This window comes from Silurus meridionalis, chromosome 5 (genome assembly GCF_014805685.1).
Source record: "Silurus meridionalis isolate SWU-2019-XX chromosome 5, ASM1480568v1, whole genome shotgun sequence".
Lineage (NCBI taxonomy): Eukaryota > Metazoa > Chordata > Actinopteri > Siluriformes > Siluridae > Silurus > Silurus meridionalis.
Window position 1 is genome coordinate 5,023,163 of NC_060888.1, and position 19,251 is coordinate 5,042,413.

General features: G+C 38.9%; 1 protein-coding gene across 1 annotated transcript; it reads left to right on the plus strand.

Moving 5' to 3' along the window:
* Nucleotides 1-292: 292 nt before the first annotated feature.
* On the plus strand, nucleotides 293-18,113 carry spon2a (spondin 2a, extracellular matrix protein). Its single transcript, XM_046848882.1, has 6 exons — nucleotides 293-376; nucleotides 6,646-6,877; nucleotides 8,693-8,913; nucleotides 14,396-14,587; nucleotides 15,621-15,795; nucleotides 17,360-18,113. The coding sequence occupies exons 2-6, from the start codon at nucleotides 6,649-6,651 to the stop codon at nucleotides 17,545-17,547; spliced, it is 1,005 nt and encodes a 334-aa protein (XP_046704838.1). The 5' UTR covers nucleotides 293-376; nucleotides 6,646-6,648; the 3' UTR covers nucleotides 17,548-18,113.
* Nucleotides 18,114-19,251: the final 1,138 nt, after the last annotated feature.

The following is a 19,251-nucleotide window of genomic DNA, read 5'->3' on the forward strand; positions in this document are numbered from 1 at the left end:
GCCTGATCATGAGGAATCCACCTTAATGGGTAATTAAATGCACTGGAAGTGAGGGAGTTTATATTTAATAGTAAAGAGATGGGAATTTTTGGATGGCTGGAAATGGAAAGAGAGAAACTGGGTGGTGGTGGGGGACACACACCATTATGGGAAGGTGTGTATGTGTGTGTGCTGTGTGTGCTGTGTGTATCCATACAAGGAGAGGTAAAGGGGGGTGTAGAAGGGGAGGGAAAAGAGAAAGAGAGAGAGGGAGAGAGTAAGAAAAAGAGAGGAGGGGAGAGTGAGACAAAAAGAGAGACAGTGGAGAGAAGAGTGAGAGACCTACTCTGTGCTGCACATCTCCATTTCGGTGCTGCTGTATCCTCTTCTAGACCAGGTGAGCATGAGGTCCAGTGTGGAGCACACAGGCATCCCTAGATCCACCTCTGTGTGTGTGTGTGTGTGTGTGTGTGTGTGTGTGTGTGTGTGTGTGTGTGTCTGTGTGTGTGAGAGAGTATGTGAGACTCGAGCACCCATACTGTCTGCTGTAACCAAGGTGAAAGCTTTGCTTCGCTGTCTCCTCTTTACTTCTCTCTCTCCCTCTTTCTGAAGTCTAGTGCCCTTTTCCTGAATGCTTTAACACATGCTTTCTCCTTGACCATTTACAAACTCTCCTTCCTTTCATCCTTCCTTCCATTCCTTCTTCCTTGCATCTCTCTCTTCTTGTCTTATTTACCTTTTTAACCCACATTCTTGTTCAAGTTTTCTAATGCTTTTCATCACACCACTGTGTGTTTACATATGGTCTTATGATTGATTTCCTTTTTTACCTGTAGCTGTGATACATACGCTTCATAGTTTTCTAATTGCACTCACTCCAACTTGTGCCTTCTTTACTTTACGTGCTAACTAACAACCCGCAAGCACTTTTCTTTGGCGCTTCTCCTCCTCGCCTGGTTTTATTGCGTCTGGTTCGTGCTTGGTGAAAAGAGAAGCTGTCTGAAAGACAGAGATGATGTTTGAGGCTGCATGTGTGTCTTCTCATGAGGGCAAATAACGGTCCGTTTGCTTTAGGTCAGTGTGAAAAAATTTGTGAAAGCTTTTGGAATTGTCTACATTTTTGCTCGGATTCTTGTGACCTCAGTGATGGGTCTTTAGCGAGGGGAAATAAACGTATAAATTCCATGGCAAAATATTTACAGTGCTGAAAAAACCCTAGCTTAAACAATTAAGGCTGGTGAACCCTTTAATTTAGTAACTAGTGGAAGCACTTTTATGGGCAACAACCTTCAGCCATGCGTTTTCTTCAGCTGCCGGTCAGTATGGTGCATAAAACAAGAGGTGTTTACAAAATTTCATGTGTTTTGTAGAACGTCTCGTTTGAACGGCTTGTCTCAGATCGGAATTTCAGTTCATATGAGGTCAAGACTCAGATTTGGCCGAGATTGAACATTTTCTTTGGCCAAGGTTTGAAAGATTCCTCGATATGAATTTATTGTTCCATGAACTAGTTTGATTGATTCATTCCTATTTTGGGTCTTCCTTGGACATACATGTTGCACAATATTGGCATCTTTTGCATTTTATGATCATAGACAGATGCCATGGCATCCTCTGCTTATTATGTATGCACAACAATTTGACACAGGTGTCATTGTTTTGTTTTTTTTAGTTTTTTAAGGCTGTAGTTTCGTTTTTTGGAAATCCCTCATAAAAATGAATTGGCTTCAGTGTTTTTTTTCCTGCTAGACTGAGGTTAAAGAGGTCAGGATTTGGCTACAGTTCCCTTGTTGTCACCCTATAGCTCCCATGTTGGTGGATTTTATTGCCTGATCATTGTAGGACATCCATAGCCTGGGAAGTGTAAAAACAGTGCAGGATTGTAAACTCTTTGCCTGATCGGGGACTTGGGGAGGGGGGGACGCCTTCAGAAATCCCTTTGCAGTCCTTTCAAGTCTTATAAGCTCCAATAACGTTTCATTTTCTACCCACGTCCACATTGACCTACATCAGAATTCTGTTCTAATAATCAGGTAGCCAAAGCTGTGGGTGTTCTTCTATATACCAAGCAGGGTCCAGATACCTGAATTAAAGAACATCTGACACAAAATAGTATGAATTCATTCATTCTCCATGTATGGAAGTGATTGTTTAAATTAATATGTGATTGATAAAGATCAGATAATAATAACCAGATAGATACAAAAGGCTGTTTTTTTTTTCACCTAGCTGTTGCCAAGTTTCAAATTTACACAGAATGAAATAAAATTCATTGCCAAAGTTTTATTGCATTAAAGGGGCAATTTTCCCAGAGCTGCCATTAACTGTTATTAAATGCCAGCCTACAAATTTCTAATGTGTTCAATTAAATATGCATGCTGACTGCACCATGTGTTGTGTTGCTAAAGATCTATCATTAGTAGTGTTTTCATTATTTTTTTTATTAAGTCTACCATTGGGAATGGCACAGTATCTCCCGTAGTTCCAGTTCCTGCTTCAAACACACCTATTTTTCATTATAAGCCATTATGATTCTGTATAATCAGATGGATTCATTGCATTCAGAATTGACTAAAATTGACAGGTTTTTTTGGAGCTCTAATGGGCTGTAGTAGAGATTTTTTTAATATGACCAAGTGCAGCAAATATAAGTAACTCAGCAAATATTTGCTGATCTTGCATTATTCCCTCTTCATCATGAAATCATGAATAAGATGGTCAAGGTACAGAAAAGAAGATTTTCCACAGCAAAGCCATTAAAACTAACTGTAAGAAAATAATTTTCTTTTTTTTTTTTTTTGCATCAAATGCATTCTTAAGATATATATGCACAGTAAAGTGCATATATGACAAATAATAAACAAATGTATTAATTTTTTTATTATAATACTTGTGTTAGTCTAAAATATTGCTTTAGTTCTATAACTGTAATGTTAGCCAGATAAAAAGACCCTTGTCCACCAATCAATAACCAATGTGGTACAAAAATTGACAAACATATTACAAAGGTCTTATTATGAACTTTATTATGAACTTTTCAGCAATTTACTGCTCTCCCAGTGTCTCTATGCATGCTTTTATAAATAAACATATTTTTAAGGCAAAATTTCAAAACTTCTATTTTCCTAAAGAATAAGATTTCAATGTTTACAATTTTTCAAAATTTAGTCATCCTTAGTAGCACCCTGGTGAGGATTGCTGTAATTTAAATGAAGGTTGTAAATAGTTTAGGTCATAGTTCTAACTAAATTTATTAGAAAACAATAAAAAAATAACCTTGGAAGTGGTACATCTTTAGTTCTGGCCAGTTATGAACGGGAATGCTATTTTCTGAAGTAGCATTTCTATTTTCTATTTTTGGAAATCGCACATCAAGTTGGTAATGCACAACACAGATACAGATAGTTTTGTTGCTTCACACATTACCTACAATACACCATTGCCTCAACCTCCTGTAGCTCCCCAGAGCTGCATGAAGCACCACAGTCTCTGATTTTAAACACAGTGATACTGATGTGCATATTGTTTTCATTAATCGCACCATTGATTCTTGCATGGCTTAATTCAGCAGACAGGAATTGATCAAAGAATTTGGGAGAACATTTGTTAAAAAGCAAGCGAGGAGGACCGGGAAAGGTAGTCCCAGGTAAACATCGCTGTTTAGTTCTTGAAGATTCCCAATTGGTGTGCGCTTAAATTTCCACAAGTATCTGGAGCAGATTCTTTACACGTGTTCCACGTGTAAGAGCGACGTCTGCAGTATTTATGGAAGTGCACTTCTGAGAAGTCGTGCTTGTGGTTAAATCTTCTCTGTTAAAGATGAAGAAAGCCAGACTTACTCTAAAAGTAGGGTAAGTTTTAGTCATTCCTGATGACTCAATATCGCCTCTTAGTTTAGTGTGTCTTATTTCTATTCTGGTCACTTGTACCCATCAGCACCCTGGATTACTGCCCCTGTCCCTGTAGGCTATAAATGTTAGCGAAAATGTCGGCTATGCTTTATCCCTTAAACTTATATGATCTCAAGGCTTAAAAGCGAGCATATAAAATGGAAACATTTGTGGAGGCGAATAAGGGGCACAGCCTTTGATACTGATTAGTTAAAATGAGGAATCAGACGGTTGGTGTCAGGCGTGACCAGGTGTCTGGGTCTGTGCTGGTGACCTCGTGCCCTTTAAAGCATTTACCTCTTTATAAAATGGTTGTGACAGATAGGGCACGTGTCCTGAACTCTTGAGTGTGCGCTATGCCTCTAGAGCCATGTTTTTACTTCATGCACATTAGAACACACATACAAGCACAATGGGGTATGGAAATAGCCCAGTCATGTTGCCTTTGCTTTTGTTCTGCTATTTAAATGTTGGCCGGCAGTAAATCAGGAAGTGTGTGTACATGTGAGAGTGTTTGTGTGCAGGAGAAATGCCAGAGGGCTTGTCGGGGTGGCAAACCGTCTGATTTATGAGACAGAGAAACCCTTTCTACTATCTACCACTCTCTACTACTGTCCTGCTTAGTCAGTGAGCTCGTCATCTGGCCTTCTGCAGCTCAAACTCCCACTTTTTGCAAGACTGGATCGTGAAGCCTGTTTATGAAATAGATTGTGGATGATTAAAAGAAATGAATTTGTCTACAGTGAAAAGTGCAGCCAAGCATATTATGTACCATGACTTGCCTAGGCTAATCATCGTACAAGCAATACTAATATTTCAGTAGCGTTCTAAAACAAGAGCATGATTGAATGCGACATAACAAAATCCTACGCATGCCTCAGATCTTTGCGGTCATTTAGGGCCTGAGGTGACAAACAAGATGCAAATAAATCCAGTCAGCTTACTCTGCTTGAGCGCTTAACAAGTGACCAAAATAAATCGCTTCTTGCAGTCGTTGTCTTCAGGTTGTAATCACACAGGATTTTCTGCAAATTGTACATTTGCTCCTGAGATTATTTTGGAACTATTGTTCAGAATGAGAGAGCGGTTCATTTGGGGTCTTACTGCATTCGAATGTTTGATCTTCATTCTTTGAAATCTTGCGGAATTAGAGAGCCATCTTCGACTTTCTTCATCCCGTAAAGCAGTACTACATTTAGGAAAGAAATCAGAATGAAATTTAACATTGGGCTAAATCTAAATCTAATCCTTTCTCAATCAAACAAACAGATAAATTCAAAATTCAAAAGCGCTTCTAAAATATTCACTCAAAATATTTTTATAAAGATGTGATAAAGAAAGCAAAGTAAGCTTTATTGCATTTTATTTGTGTTTATTCATTTTTTAACCAAGTGTCTAATCACACATGAGTTCTATTTACACAGGAAAAGAGGTAGAGCACAAATCAGGTCACATTCTTATTTAGCGATGGAGCTACGTTCTATAAACACAGCATTATCAGCACTCCTCTACTGTTGCTAGCTAAAGTATTAGCTTAGCATTTTTTAGTTCTCTAGTAAAGTATTTTATAAAGTAATTAAACCAGCGTGCTGCAGTATATTGTGTAAACCAACAGCCAGGATTGTTAGCGAGGGACATTAGGTTAATTATTATACTATCACATTGTTTAAATTTGCAAGCTAGCTGCCATTATGTTAATTATTAGCCAATTAAATCCTGTGAATTGTGCAAGTTAGTTGACATATATTATGTAACCAGTAGGCTAGCCAGGTGTAGCATGCACTAGCCATGCTAGCCATTGTTGTTTTAGGGAAAGTGGCCCCTGCTTTCAGTGTTATTAAATTCTAAATAGCTGTCTACTCAAATAAGCTTTTAAAATACATAATACATAACACAAGGCTGTTAGTAAAGTCAGGCACTGATGTAGGTGAGATGAGGAGGCCTGGGGTGTAGTCAGTGTTCCAATTCATCCCAAAGGTATTCAATAGGGTTAAGGTCAGAGCTCTATAGCAGGAGATGTTCCAAGCATATCTTCATGAATCTAATTTTGTGCACATGGGTTTTGTCAGGCTGAAACAAGTTTGTGTCTCATGCCACTGCATCCAAAGATCCTGTACAATTGTGTGCCTTCAACCTTGTGGTAACAGTTTAGAGCAGAACCACATATGAATAGAAAAGTCAGGTGTTTATATAGTATAGTGTATTATAGGAAAATAATTCTGTGTAATATCTCTGATGGGGAGGTGTGATGCAGTTTTCTCTTTTTTTTTTTTACTGTTCAAACTGTATTGTTCCTGTAACAGTACATCCTAAAGTGTTTTTTGCTTTTATACAACAGTGCTCAAATGGCAACATTTTTAAATGGCAAATTTTATTAAGATACCATTATTTTCTCATTCCTATTTATATTTAATGTTGTGGAAATTGTAGTTTCTGTTGTCATTTCGGTTATAGCGGCTAGAAACAGTTATCCTTTCCATATCACTTTCTTGAAGTTAATTTGACAAAAATAACAGCCATGTCATGTTAATGAAGAACCTGGAGCCTCCCACCTTGAATGTTCAATAAATATCTCCATATCAGTGATTATAAGTGATTATATATATATTTTATTTCATTAATGCTTTTACAATTATGTGGAAGCATCTTTTGTACAAGTCCTTGTAACTTATCTGTTGCTATAGAAACAGTAATGCATTATTATAAACCTGCAATTTGTCTACTAGTGTTTTTGCCATATGGTACTGTAACAGTTTCTACTGTCTCTCTCCTGTAGACGATGACGCCTTCGGAGCTCCTCATCCCTCAGTGGTTCCAGCACCTGCTCATTGTGCTTCTGAAACTGAGCCTCTCCTCAGCCTTCCCTTTAAATGATACCAATGGGACAGCGTGCACAGCACGAGGCCCTGCTTCCTACATCCTAGTGTTCACTGGCCAGTGGAGTCCTCAGATGTTCCCGAAACAGTACCCTTTGTTCCGACCCCCTGCACAGTGGTCCAAGCTTGTAGGTAAGCTCAAAAAGGAGAAATAACGTGAAACAAACCTTTTTGTTAGCCTTTAAGTGGTAGCAGGATGGGAGACAACAGAGTGTTTGGTTTAGGGTTGGAGCTGCCTCATGGCATGATGATTCAGGGTGCTGAAGCCTCACAGCTGGCCTGTTAACCCACCCCAGTGGCACACACCTCCCCCCAGCACCTCCTCCATATGGGAGTAAGACAGCCTAATGAGGAAAGCAGAAAGCCAGAGAGAGAGAGAGGGAAGAGCATAAGAAGGGGGAGTAAGTGCTACCAGATGACGCCAGCTACCCCACAGGTTCCTTGTATTTAAAGTAGAGGTTTAGCAAAAAACTAAGATGCTAACCTTTCATGCCCTTTTAGATATACATATTGTATCTATGACCTCATTAGCCCAGAGGTCTGCAATGGCCATTTGCTTTAATGACAAGTAGCTCCCTGGTGCCCATATAATAAGAATCTGTGCATAAGGCATCTGCACTTTGCAAGCTTCCAGGTCAGGAGAGGATGCAGAGCTGGACAGATCCTGCCAAGACATTTAAAACATTTACAGCCGGAGGACAGAGGGCGTCCGTCTGTAAGACTAACACCAGGTTACTGGAGTTTCTGCTCCGACAGTCTGGCTCTCCATATCGCATGATATAATCGGCCGGCTTGCAATTATAGGCGTATTAAAAATAAATAGAGGTGCATGAGAGTTTAGAGATAAAGACAGCGATGGTAGTGAAAGAGAGCGAGAGAGAGAGGGGAAGATTGCTGTGGGTTTGTGGTTGAGATGTCTGAGGTCGGGCTGCTTGGCTCTGACTAGTCATGTTCATGCCAAACCAGTCAGACGCTGCATGCGGACGGATGAACCATGTCATCACTGCTGACACACTCTTACTTTCCCTCTCTCTCTGCCCTTCCTCACCCCACTTTGAATTTCTGCCACGATGACTTGTAGCTACATAACACGCAGTGGGACATAAAGGATATGCTTAATGACTTTTAAAGCCACCATCAGCTCTCGTTTTTTGCTCCCTCAGACGGTTGTAATGAAAAGCAGAGGAGCCCATAGGTCTGTTTTGATAGTGCAGTTTTGCGGTTTATTAAACAGGATAGATTTTACTCACTTCCTGGCGACCTTAAACCTACTAAATAGTTTTTGCGAGTGCATAAGAATGAAACCAAAAAAAACCCAAAAATGGAATCATAAGGGCTTCTGGAAAATAGCTTATTTTAGGCTGTGAAGTGTGTTAATGCTGGTCATGGATCCAGGTGAGAGTTTAGACTGAAGTACGGGAACAATCCCTGTGTAACATGGCCATCTGCACAAGATTGTGTTTATGTTCACATTTTGGCCGTATGTTTTTACTTCTTTCTTGAATATACACTCTAATCAATGCTGAGCTTTTACGTGATTTTACGGTTGCAAGAAGCGTATTTTGACTCTTCTGTTTTAACTCCTATACTTTATAACTTTGTAGCACTAAGGTGGTGCAAGTGTAGATTCACATCTTGCATGTCAGTGTGTGTATGTGGATGGTGAAGAGTAGTGAAACCTGTCGATGAGTGTAAGGAGCTTGTAAACTTTAATACTCTGTGGGTTGCCAAATGATTACAAATGTAGTTAATGTTTAAATTGAAATGGAAAATCCAAATCCAAAAAAGTTTTTTTTTTTTGCTGCAGTCTCAACTTTCACTAACATGTACTTTACCAGATTTGTCAACTCTTGAGACTATGAATGGTTCCACTGTTCAAGAATTGTAACACATCTCTCAGGATGAAAGAAGGTTCCCATTTGTTCTCTACTCTCTTTCTCCCTCCAGCTGTCACCCACAATGAGCGTTACCGGTTGTGGCAGGAAGGGGCAATGGCGAGCCCCGGTGTGCAGAGTTTTGCTGAGCTCGGAGTCACGGTTGAGCTGGTAAAGGGGGCAAAAGAAGGGAGGAGGAGGAGGGTTGTTGGCTCCATGTACCGCACAGCCGGGATCCCATCTGGAGTTGGCCACAGTTCCACTGAGCTTGTTCTTCAGCCCAGGAACCCAATGGTACTCCCTAACAATGAGCTTCATACATAATTTTTCATTTTTAATCTGTATTTTTTTAACGAATGCATCTATATCACATGTATGAGTACCACAGATAAGATTCGCCAGTCACTGAGCGAAAAAACTCTTTAATGTAAAATCACATAAGAAAAGTCTAAGGGCAGGGGGTGATTTTTTTTTTTTTGGAAATATATTCAGGAATAGTTTACTCAAACATGTTAATAAATTCAGGTTAATTCAGAACAATTTACCCATCCATAGATGCGACAAATGATGCTAATAGAAAAATTTGCATTTATGTTGCAGTTACGAATTGATGTCACAAAAATCCCATTAAAACATATAAAACCAAAACATATATATTTGGAAGCACTGACTGATTGTGTATTGGAAATTCGAAATACATTATGAAAGACCCATTCTGAATTTCTATGACAAATATGAGGCATATTAACAATATATTTTCAGTTGCTATAAAAGCTATTTTTAAGTAAGTAAGACACTAATAAGTGCATATTTCTTCAGCACTGGTGGAAAAGCAGCCCAGGTGGATACCTCATTAAAATGCTACGAGGAAGCCAAAAAACTGTCATCAAGGCTACTTTAAACAATTTACCAGATTTAAGTATTGATTTTGTTTAACACTTCTGGGTCACAAGTCGCAGTTAATTGTAAACTTGTACAAAAATAACAAATCCGTTTATACTCGAAGGACAAAAGAGTTTTTCAATGTTCTATATGAATGGTTTACAGATCTAATTTTAAAATGGTTGCTACCTGGAAAGTTTTCTAGACAGGAAATTCTTCAATTTAAAAGTACATAGAATTTCCTTTTAGAGTGTTACAGAATACTGTTTAATGACGTTATTTTTCTGTGTATTCCACCATACAAAGGTCAGCTGTGTTTAGTGTTAATAACCTTGCTTAACATAACATGGTACTGAACAACATCAAACTTTATTTCACACATCTTGTGTATTAAAAAAAAACTAATAGGACCGGGATACACAGGTGTGGTAACAGTAACGCATCTCTTTTGGTGATTATTTTCCAATGACAGCATGTTAAATGTATTGCTTATGTGGCATGTATAGCATCACAACAATGTTCAAACTAATATAGAGAACAAATATAAGTTGAATTACTTTAACATAGCAGGATTTCTCAGGCAACCAAGCAAAGGTTCCAGTTAGTTCTGTTCATGTTTGGGGGTGGTCGTAAGGTTTCTATGGAGAACCCAACAACAGATGGTTTCACATTCAGAAAAAGTTCCGAGTAGAATATTGGAAGCTGGAGAAACCCTATTTCTAAGAATGTATTCCTAAATAGACAGTTAAAACAACAGATTCTGGATCTTGGAACCATCAGCTAAACAAAAAAGAAAACACAAACTTGTCCCAAATAAGGCTAAAAGACAAAGCATGTCTCTATAGTGCCATTACATTTGAAGAACCTCCAAACAATAAACTTTCCTTTTTCTTATTCACATCAGAGCAATCTCTTTGACCTGCTTCAAAACTGAAAAATGGAACAAATTCCCTCTGTTTATTTTTGCTTGATTCTGGCTTTCCAGTGACTTATAGCTACTTATGGGTCATAACTCGAAGGGATGTTTGGATGCAAGGGCTAAAACAAGCATGATGGGAAATGGTGGCCTACATATCTTTATAACTAAGGCAACATTTTGAAATAGCACCGAGGAGCACCAAATAAAGGTACGCTATTTCTCCTAGGCACAAGTCTGGCATTGCTGTTGGGTTTTAAGTGACAGCGACAGGTCACATGACCTGACGGCGGGATGACTGCTACATTTAGACTTGCCAGGAAGGTTAGGGTGGCCCTGGATGTGGAATACCCGTGTGTGTGTGTGTGTGTGTGTGTGTGTGTGTGTGTGTGTGTGTGTGTGTTAGGAAGCTATTATGGAGACACATGAGTAGGAACTAACAACGCCTTGCTCACACACACACACACACACACACACACACACACACACACACACACACAGACATACACACCTGTTGAGTGCACTTGAGCTGTTCTTTGTCCATCTAGCTTTCAGCTCAGCAATATTATCTCTGTTGCATGCAGGAATGTGTCATCTGACACACTTGGCAGTTGACGCTTCATAGGCGCTTATTGAGAACACAGCAGATCGTAACTCTGTTTTACTTTATACTTCCAGGAAATCAGAAGACCAGGTCACTGAGGACATAAGAGTCAGCTTAGTGCTGGAGTTAGAGTTAGTGTGGAGACTTGAATGCTCCATAGGTTTGAACCCTTACCATAACTGATTAGAATATTAAACAGGAGCCAAAATCTAATTTCTCAATTCCTTGTCAGTGAGGAGCATAAGAATGACGTGGGGGCGAGCTGATACACACACCCACACACTTACAGCTGATTTCAATTTTTTAAGAGTTTCAAGTCCATAATGTTCTGCAGATTTTATGCTGTGTTTCCTCTGAATACGAAACATGCTGCAACCATTTTGTTGAAACAAAAATCCCTTACCACACTTAAAGATCTTTCCTTTGACCTTTTATGTAATTTGTACTTTGATTGAACAGTGTGTGTGCTTAATCTACTTTTAGTTTCTCCTCTAAAGTCATTACAGATGATGACGTGTTATGGCAACGACTAAACAACCTAGTTTACAAACTAAAATCTGCTAAGCTTGTAGTCAAGACTGTTAAGAGCTGGTCAACTGAGGCAAAACTAGAACTGCAGGCCTGCTTTGATAATTGTGAAAGCGTGTGTGTACAACAATGACAAACTGTGATTCATAGAAGAATTTAGACACGTTTTTCAAGTCAATGAACATGCCTACAGAAACTGAGACAAAATGCTGTATAATCAGGTGAGAAACACATTGACAAAAGCAATCAAAGCTGCTAAGAGAAGCTAAGAAACCAGCTTTTGGTTAACAAGCCTAAGACACCATGGAAAGTCTTGAAATACATCACCATCTACAGGCCACTCACCCCATTCTATGTACATTTGACAAATCCAGGCCTGTACCCCATAACTCCACTCCAATAATCTCTCCACACATTTAACAATATCCACTCTAACTGCACTGAGGATCTGTATAAATGGTACTTTTTCAAGCCATCTTGAAAGAAAACTTCAGGAAATTGGCAGATCCAGGTCCTGTCTGACATTCTGTGTTCATTAGCTGGCTCTTGTCTTTACACAGATTTTTAGCACACTCCTTGAGCAGTGTGAAGTAGCCTGCCATGTCAGACGCTCAATCATGATCTACATAAAATATTATTTAGAAAATAAAATCACAGAGCTGTATGTCTTGTCTTATTAATATCTTTAATCAGGAACTCCCTTGAGAGATTGGATGCACATACCTGCCCCTTGCTAGACATTTTCAGTTTGCCTAATGAGTTAACAGGCCAGTCTATGATGCAATAAACACAATACTATCTGACACCTTAGCCATAAAAAGGAACTTTGCTATGATTATTTTTGTGGACTTAATCTGGTGTTTAACACTACTCAGATCTCTGATCGAACTCCACCTGACAGACAGACAGCACCAGATGAGGTTAAGGAAATTCACATCCACCACGATCAAAACATAGAGGTTGGATTATCCCTGTATACAAATTACTACATTTCTACAAACCCTTCTGCCAAATTCCTGATAACACTGCAACACTTTGGACTCGTTCAGGAGGGTGATGAATTTCTGCTTACAGAGACAAGGTCAAATATTTGTCTGACTGGTGCAGTCACAACAACTTGGATTCTCAGAACAGTAGTGTTGACAGTTAAATTTAGAAACCCCCTATACTTCTATGTTCACTTTATGAACAACACAAAGTCATTCATGTTCCTGGGTACCGCAGTGTCACAGGACCTTACATGGTAGACATACACATGCCTAAAAGAACAGCAGGAGATGGACTTCCACAGCCAACTTCTTCTGCTTATACAGTTCTACTCAGCCATCATTGAGACCTCTTGACTTGACTTGACTTGAGTTGAGTTGAGTTGACTTGACCTGACTTGACTTGATCATTGAGTCTGTTTTTCACCATATTCACTGGTTTGATTCCGACACCAAATCAGACAAAAGCACACTCCAATGAACAGTGAGGAATATAGATTTTTTTATCTTTGAAAGACTTATCTGGCTAGCCCATTTATATTAGCCAACCTTGCTGTCTTACCTACCTTACTCACACAGTATCAGTGTCTCCAGAGGTTAGTGCATAACTGGTACAAAGCTCATATTAGATCATCATCTGTGACTGGACTGGCTTTCACTCGGCCAACCTCATAATGGCAGGGTGAGGGCTGGAATATCAATTGATGGATTTAGTTTTGAGAGCCCCATAAACCACAATTATACAAACACTTAAGATGAATGGGAACATAAAAAAATCTCGAGCTGGTAAATATTTATATGCAGACCTTGTGAGAAATTTTTGTCAGGTGATATTATTTCAGAGGTGAATTGAAAATTACTCAGTAATGGTGAATTAGGGGTTGTTTTAGTGGTTAGGGTTTTGTTGAAAGTTTTTTGAGGAAGTGTGCATCAAGGATTTATGATTGTGTATAGATGTGAGTGTGTATATGTGTGTGCATGCACATTTCAATGCCACAGACCGATGTCCATCAGCTGAACTGTGCTGCAGACAGATGTAACCACACTGGCTTTACGTGCCAGCCAAACTGTTATAGCAGGATGCATTCCTGGAAAAGCCGCAGCACTAGAAAATAGGAGGCAAAAGACAGGAGAGAGAAGACGTGGATGGGAAGGAAGTGTAAAACAAGTCTGACTCCAGATGGACTGCTCCTCAACTAAGATTCTTCAATCAAAGAGATGTTGAAATTGTGCTCTGGTGTGTGCGTCATTAACAACCGCCAAATGAAAGATCGATTTCATTCTAATGCCTTTCCTAATGTCGTCAGTAATCTAATAGGCATTTAAGACAAAATTTGAATAATAACAGAGATTATGGGTTTTGACTTGATGCCTGATCATGGCCTCGGAGTAACCTCAGCTACCTCATGAGTTGATACCGTTTTGATTTCAGTAACGGTTCCAGAATTAAGCAGTAATGTCTGTCCATTTGGTTGCAATCTAGGCATCATGATCCAACTTTGGCTACATCAGAACTTTTGCTTTAATCTTCAGATAGACTCGTTCCTCTGGAGCTTGTTTGAGTAAGCGATATAAAGAGTGTGTGCATGTGCTCTGACTGAGGGCTTTTCCTGTATTAGGTCATAACCCAACAGGAAACATTCATCACCATTTAAAGGAGAAAAAATATCTGCAGCCTAACAAACACAGGAACGAATGGAAACTATTGGGAATGACCTTAAAGAGACATTTCAGCTGTGAATTATGAAGTTAATTGCTCTAACATAGCAAGAGCATTTTCAGGATGGAAAGTATATTGCCAGAAGGAAAGCTGTACTGTCTGTGTGTCTGTCTCTGATCATGTTGCATTCTCTCACACAGCTCTCCTTGATGGTAAAAGTGATTCCCAGCCCTGATTGGTTTGTCGGAGTGGACAGCCTAAACTTGTGTGAAGCAGGGCAATGGAAAGATGAAGTGACTTTAGACCTACACCCGTTTGATGCTGGGACGGACAGTGGGTTCACGTTCTCCTCACCCAATTTTCCCACGATGCCCCCTGAGAACATTTCAATGGTAAGACAGTTGGGACACCAGACTGAGAAATAAATATTAATTACACCAATTCTAGTGCAGTCTAGCTTTAAAAGGGAGCACATAGTATTCAAAATGCAGGAAAGGTATTTTGGGTGCAGTTATTGCGCAAAGTGCAACAAAACCAAAGCTTATTTTAAATAACACCTTTGCATAAGTATAGACCAGTGTTTTACTGAGCAGCAAGAACAGTAAAATTGCAAAGAGTATATTTTTGTCAGCCCTGAATGCAATGTAGCTTACATGCATTTCTTTATTTCAAAACGCATAGTATAATATAACTTCTGTATGCCAGATTCATAAACATTATGGATTGCAGTTTTTTTTATTGTAAAAAATTGAAAATATAGTTTGCTGAAATACATTTTTTTATCACAAATATATATATATATATATATATATATATATATATATATATATATATATATATATATATATATATACACTTTGAACAATATGTGGTCATAAATAAAGTTGGATGTAGATTTCAATCTCTATAAAGAGCAATCCATTACCCAGACTCATAATGGAATCCTAACCTTATCTCTGTTAGACCTTATGCTAGCATTATAAAAAAACCAATTAAGCTTGAAAATGTATTAAATAACATTACAGGGAATGCAAACCATCATGTTGTACACATGGTTGATTGGCGCTTGTTGTGTTTGTGAGTCTAGTTCGGTTTGAGTTCACGATCAGAGAATGTTTGTTATTCTGGTCTTGTAACATTTAATGTAACTGTTCATTTAGAGTTTTACATATTTTTACTTAACGGTTCTGTGGTTTCCTCTTTGTTACCAAAAACTGGTGATTGAATTGGCAAATCTTAATTGCCTCAGGTGCCCTGTGATAAACTACACTCCCAGGAGGGGTTGCCTCAGACAAGTGTTCCCAGGATAGGCCATTAATAAAGAGGTTAACGAATGAATGGATAAACGAATGATAAAAAGAAATGTGTTCAGCTGTACTTTCACAGGTTCATAGTGTGTTTTTGTTGCTTCTTTTTATCATACAGATCAAGTCACAGAAACCGAATCATCCTGCAAACTCATTTTACTACCCGAGGCTGTCTGAGCTTCCACCACTAGCTACCATTTGGCTGAAGAAACAACCTCGCTCGCCCATCCGTCAGCACAACCACGTGTCCAATCACATCCTCCCTCAACTCAGCAAAGCATCACTATATACGGGTAAATTATTTACACACACACATACACATCACCATTACTGGATCAGTTTAGATTGAAAATAAATTACTTACAATACAGACTTCTTAAAAATCTTGTCACTTTAGTGTATACATCTGGGAAAACAGTAGTCCAAGAAACTTAGAGGCCAAGGACTATCTGAAGAACTGTTAAGAATTTGTTCAAAGTGCAGCATGTCAAGAAACTAGTTCTAGCCAAACATTTAAAATCATCAGTACCATCATCAGTATCATCAGTGTTTAAAATAAAGGTGTTTAAAATATAGGTTTTCCCATGATATCGCCTCTTAATATCATCCCCATGATATATTTTTTTTGGGCCCTTGAGCAAAGCCCTTAACCTGATCTGCTCCAGGGGTGCTGTATCATTGCTAACACTGGTTTTTGACCCCAGCTTCCTAACATCGCTGGGATAGGCGAGGAAAGAATTTCACTATGCTGTAATGTACTGAATATGTGACTTTCTTTCTTTTTTTCTTTCTTTCTTTCTTTCTTTCTTTCTTTCTTTCTTTCTTTCTTTCTTTCTCTTGCTAACCTATTTACATATCAATTTGTAAATATGAATTATGATTTACACACCAGTTTTCTGCCATTTCTTTAAACCTAATTGATTCATGACTGCTGCTTTAATTCATTTAATATTCACCTTTTAAATTGAAGCATCTAAATCATTCACTCATTACACAGTTACTCCAAACCACATCCATTTCTTCAGTAATGACCCACAGACTTGCCCGTGCACTTTGTGCCCTGTGGATCGGGGTGGAGACATTCTAAAAGAGATCACTCTCACCAGAATTGATTCGTTTTCCACGTATTAAGCAAGTTGGCTCAAACCATGCCAGTAAATGGCATCCCCAGCATTAAACAGCCATGAGTTAATTCATCACAGAAAAGATTTTGGGTGCTGCTACTCATTATGGGCGTTTATCTCATAACTCCAGTGCAATACGAGCAATATTTATACATCGAAAATACCTTTAACTACATTTATGGTAAGTGGACAATTGCGTGAAATTGCCCCTCCAATTATGGTTCTGTAGAGAATCATCAGCAAACATTTGGAATTTGTTTTGCGGGTTTGGAAGAGTCGTCGAGTCAGCACAAACTAAATTGTGTTGACTCTTGTTTGGCTTGTTTTAAACCCGTTGTTTAGCTCACGGGAATCTTTTTCTTTAATCCATGGAGTTAATTTGAATTAGTTAATTGGCTGATGAGGTTACTGTAATACAGACCATCTGGGATTTTCCAAATGGTCATTTTGTTGCCAGAGTATTTCATTCACTGCCTGTTTACAGTTTAAACACTTGCTTCAGGAAATCTTACCTGGATACCGAAGACTTAAGAACTGCCTAGAACCTTAATCATGAAGGCTATGGTGCTAGTACAGAACTTTATTTCTGTATCATCATCTGGCGTCACCCAGAACACGTGGCGATTTTTGGGTCTGCTTTTACGTATGGTTTCTTCCCTATGTCATCACATAGTTTTTATCCTGTTTTGTGTACAAAGCTACTTTGTGACATTTCTACTGTGTGTTGTTGCAGAGACGCCGCTGGACTGCGAGGTCTCCATGTGGTCATCCTGGGGGCTGTGCTTGGGGCCGTGCTCCAGAGGAGGAGTGCGCTATCGTACACGCTACATCCTTCTGAAACCTGCTAACAGCGGCACCCCATGCCCCGAACTAGAGGAACAGGCCGAGTGCACACCATATAACTGCCTGGTGCATCAGTGATGCCCATTTCAGTGCTGGCACACACACACACACACACAAGCACATATACACACGCACACACGCCCTGACACTGTCCAGAGCCACTTTGAGTTGCAAAGCAGTGCTATGTAATTCCTAAAGAGGTCAGAGGTCACAGCGAGCGGTGGCCTAACATACAGGTTTAGCCGGGATAAATTCTGCATTCAGCTTCCAAAGAACCCCTTTTTTTTATATTAACGAATTATCGCATAATTTGCAGACATTATAATTACAGATTTTTTTTAATTGAGTTTTTTTGTTAGTATCTACATTTCACAACAGCACTGAGACAAAAGTACTTCAGTTGTGGAATGATTTGACCAACAGTGCCCTCCACTAGTACACTTTAAATAAGCCCAATAAGACTGAAATCTTATACCGGGTCAATTAGGATGAGTCCCTTTACATTATTAGTTTGCCAGTCTCCGTTATGTAATCTTCTATTATTATTACAGTATTGTTTTGTTCCCTCAACAACCTTTGAAATGTTGTATATATGATGTATTTAATCATTTTCTCCTTGAAATAAATGTGGAGTTGTTTCCTAAAACCGAGCACTGCGTGAGCTACTGCATTCATTACAGCTTATAAGTTTGTGTAAAAACAACCGGAAAGTTTTTTTGGATGAATAATTGACAATGAAATTTTTTTTTTTTAGAGCTCAGTGCCACCTATCACTTCTCCTTAAAAGTGCCCTTTCAACAAAACCCTGTTATACCTACCTCTTTAAAACTATTTCCTTGGCCATTGCCTTTTAAGGAAAATAGCACGGCTGGTGTTCATACTAGGGGCGGAGCTAAAATATTTGATACATAAACCTCGAATGTAGAAACTAGCTAGATCCATTGCACTTCAGCATTGTTAATTACAGTTCATCTGAAATATATAGAAAAAATGAATTAAAAATAAAAATATGTTAACATACTTACTAAACTGCATATATGTAAACAATCAACCATTAAAATGTAAAGTGAATAACATACAGACAGGAATATATAGACAACAAGTGAACAGTCAGTTCTTAAAGTTGATCTGTTGCAAGCAAAAAAATGGTCCTAAGGGTATGGACCTGAGTGACTTTGACAAGGCCCAAATGATGACGGAGGTCGGAGCATTTCCAAAAGGTCAGGTTTTCAGGTTTTCCAAGCATGCAGTGATTAGTATTTATCAAAAATGGTCTAAGAAAGGACAACTGTTCAACCAGTAACAAGATCACAGGAATCGAAGGCTAGGCCGTCTGGTCTAATGCAACAGTTGAGCTCATGTTGCACTAATAGCTAAACATTTTAATTCAAGTCAAGTCAAGTCAAGTTTATTTCTATAGCGCTTTTCACAATAGACATTGTATCAAAGCAGCTTTACAGAAATCAACAGTCAAGGTGAATGGTGTGCATTTATCCCTGATGAGCAGCGTGGCGACTGTAACAAGAAAAACTCCCTTAGAGGTTATGAGGAAGAAACCTTGAGAGGAACCAGACTCAAAAGGGGAACCCATCCTCATTTGGGTGACGTCAAGAGTTTGATCATAAATCATTCAACAATACAGAACACTGGAGAGAGAAAACTAATTATGACTAGAAAAGAAAGGTGTCAGAACACACAGTGCAGCACGGCACTTTACATTTGGGGCTGTGTAGCTCAGACCAGCCAGAGTGCCCGCTGTCTATCAGCAAATGCTCAGAGGAA

Excerpts from the sequence above, each read along its gene's own strand:
- spon2a (XM_046848882.1), top strand. The coding sequence starts at position 6,649 with ATGACGCCTTCGGAGCTCCTCATCCCTCAGTGGTTCCAGCACCTGCTC. Across the intron at positions 8,914-14,395 it reads TTCAGCCCAGGAACCCAATG|CTCTCCTTGATGGTAAAAGT; the intron begins GTACTCCCTAAC and ends TCTCTCACACAG. Across the intron at positions 14,588-15,620 it reads CCCCTGAGAACATTTCAATG|ATCAAGTCACAGAAACCGAA; the intron begins GTAAGACAGTTG and ends TTTATCATACAG.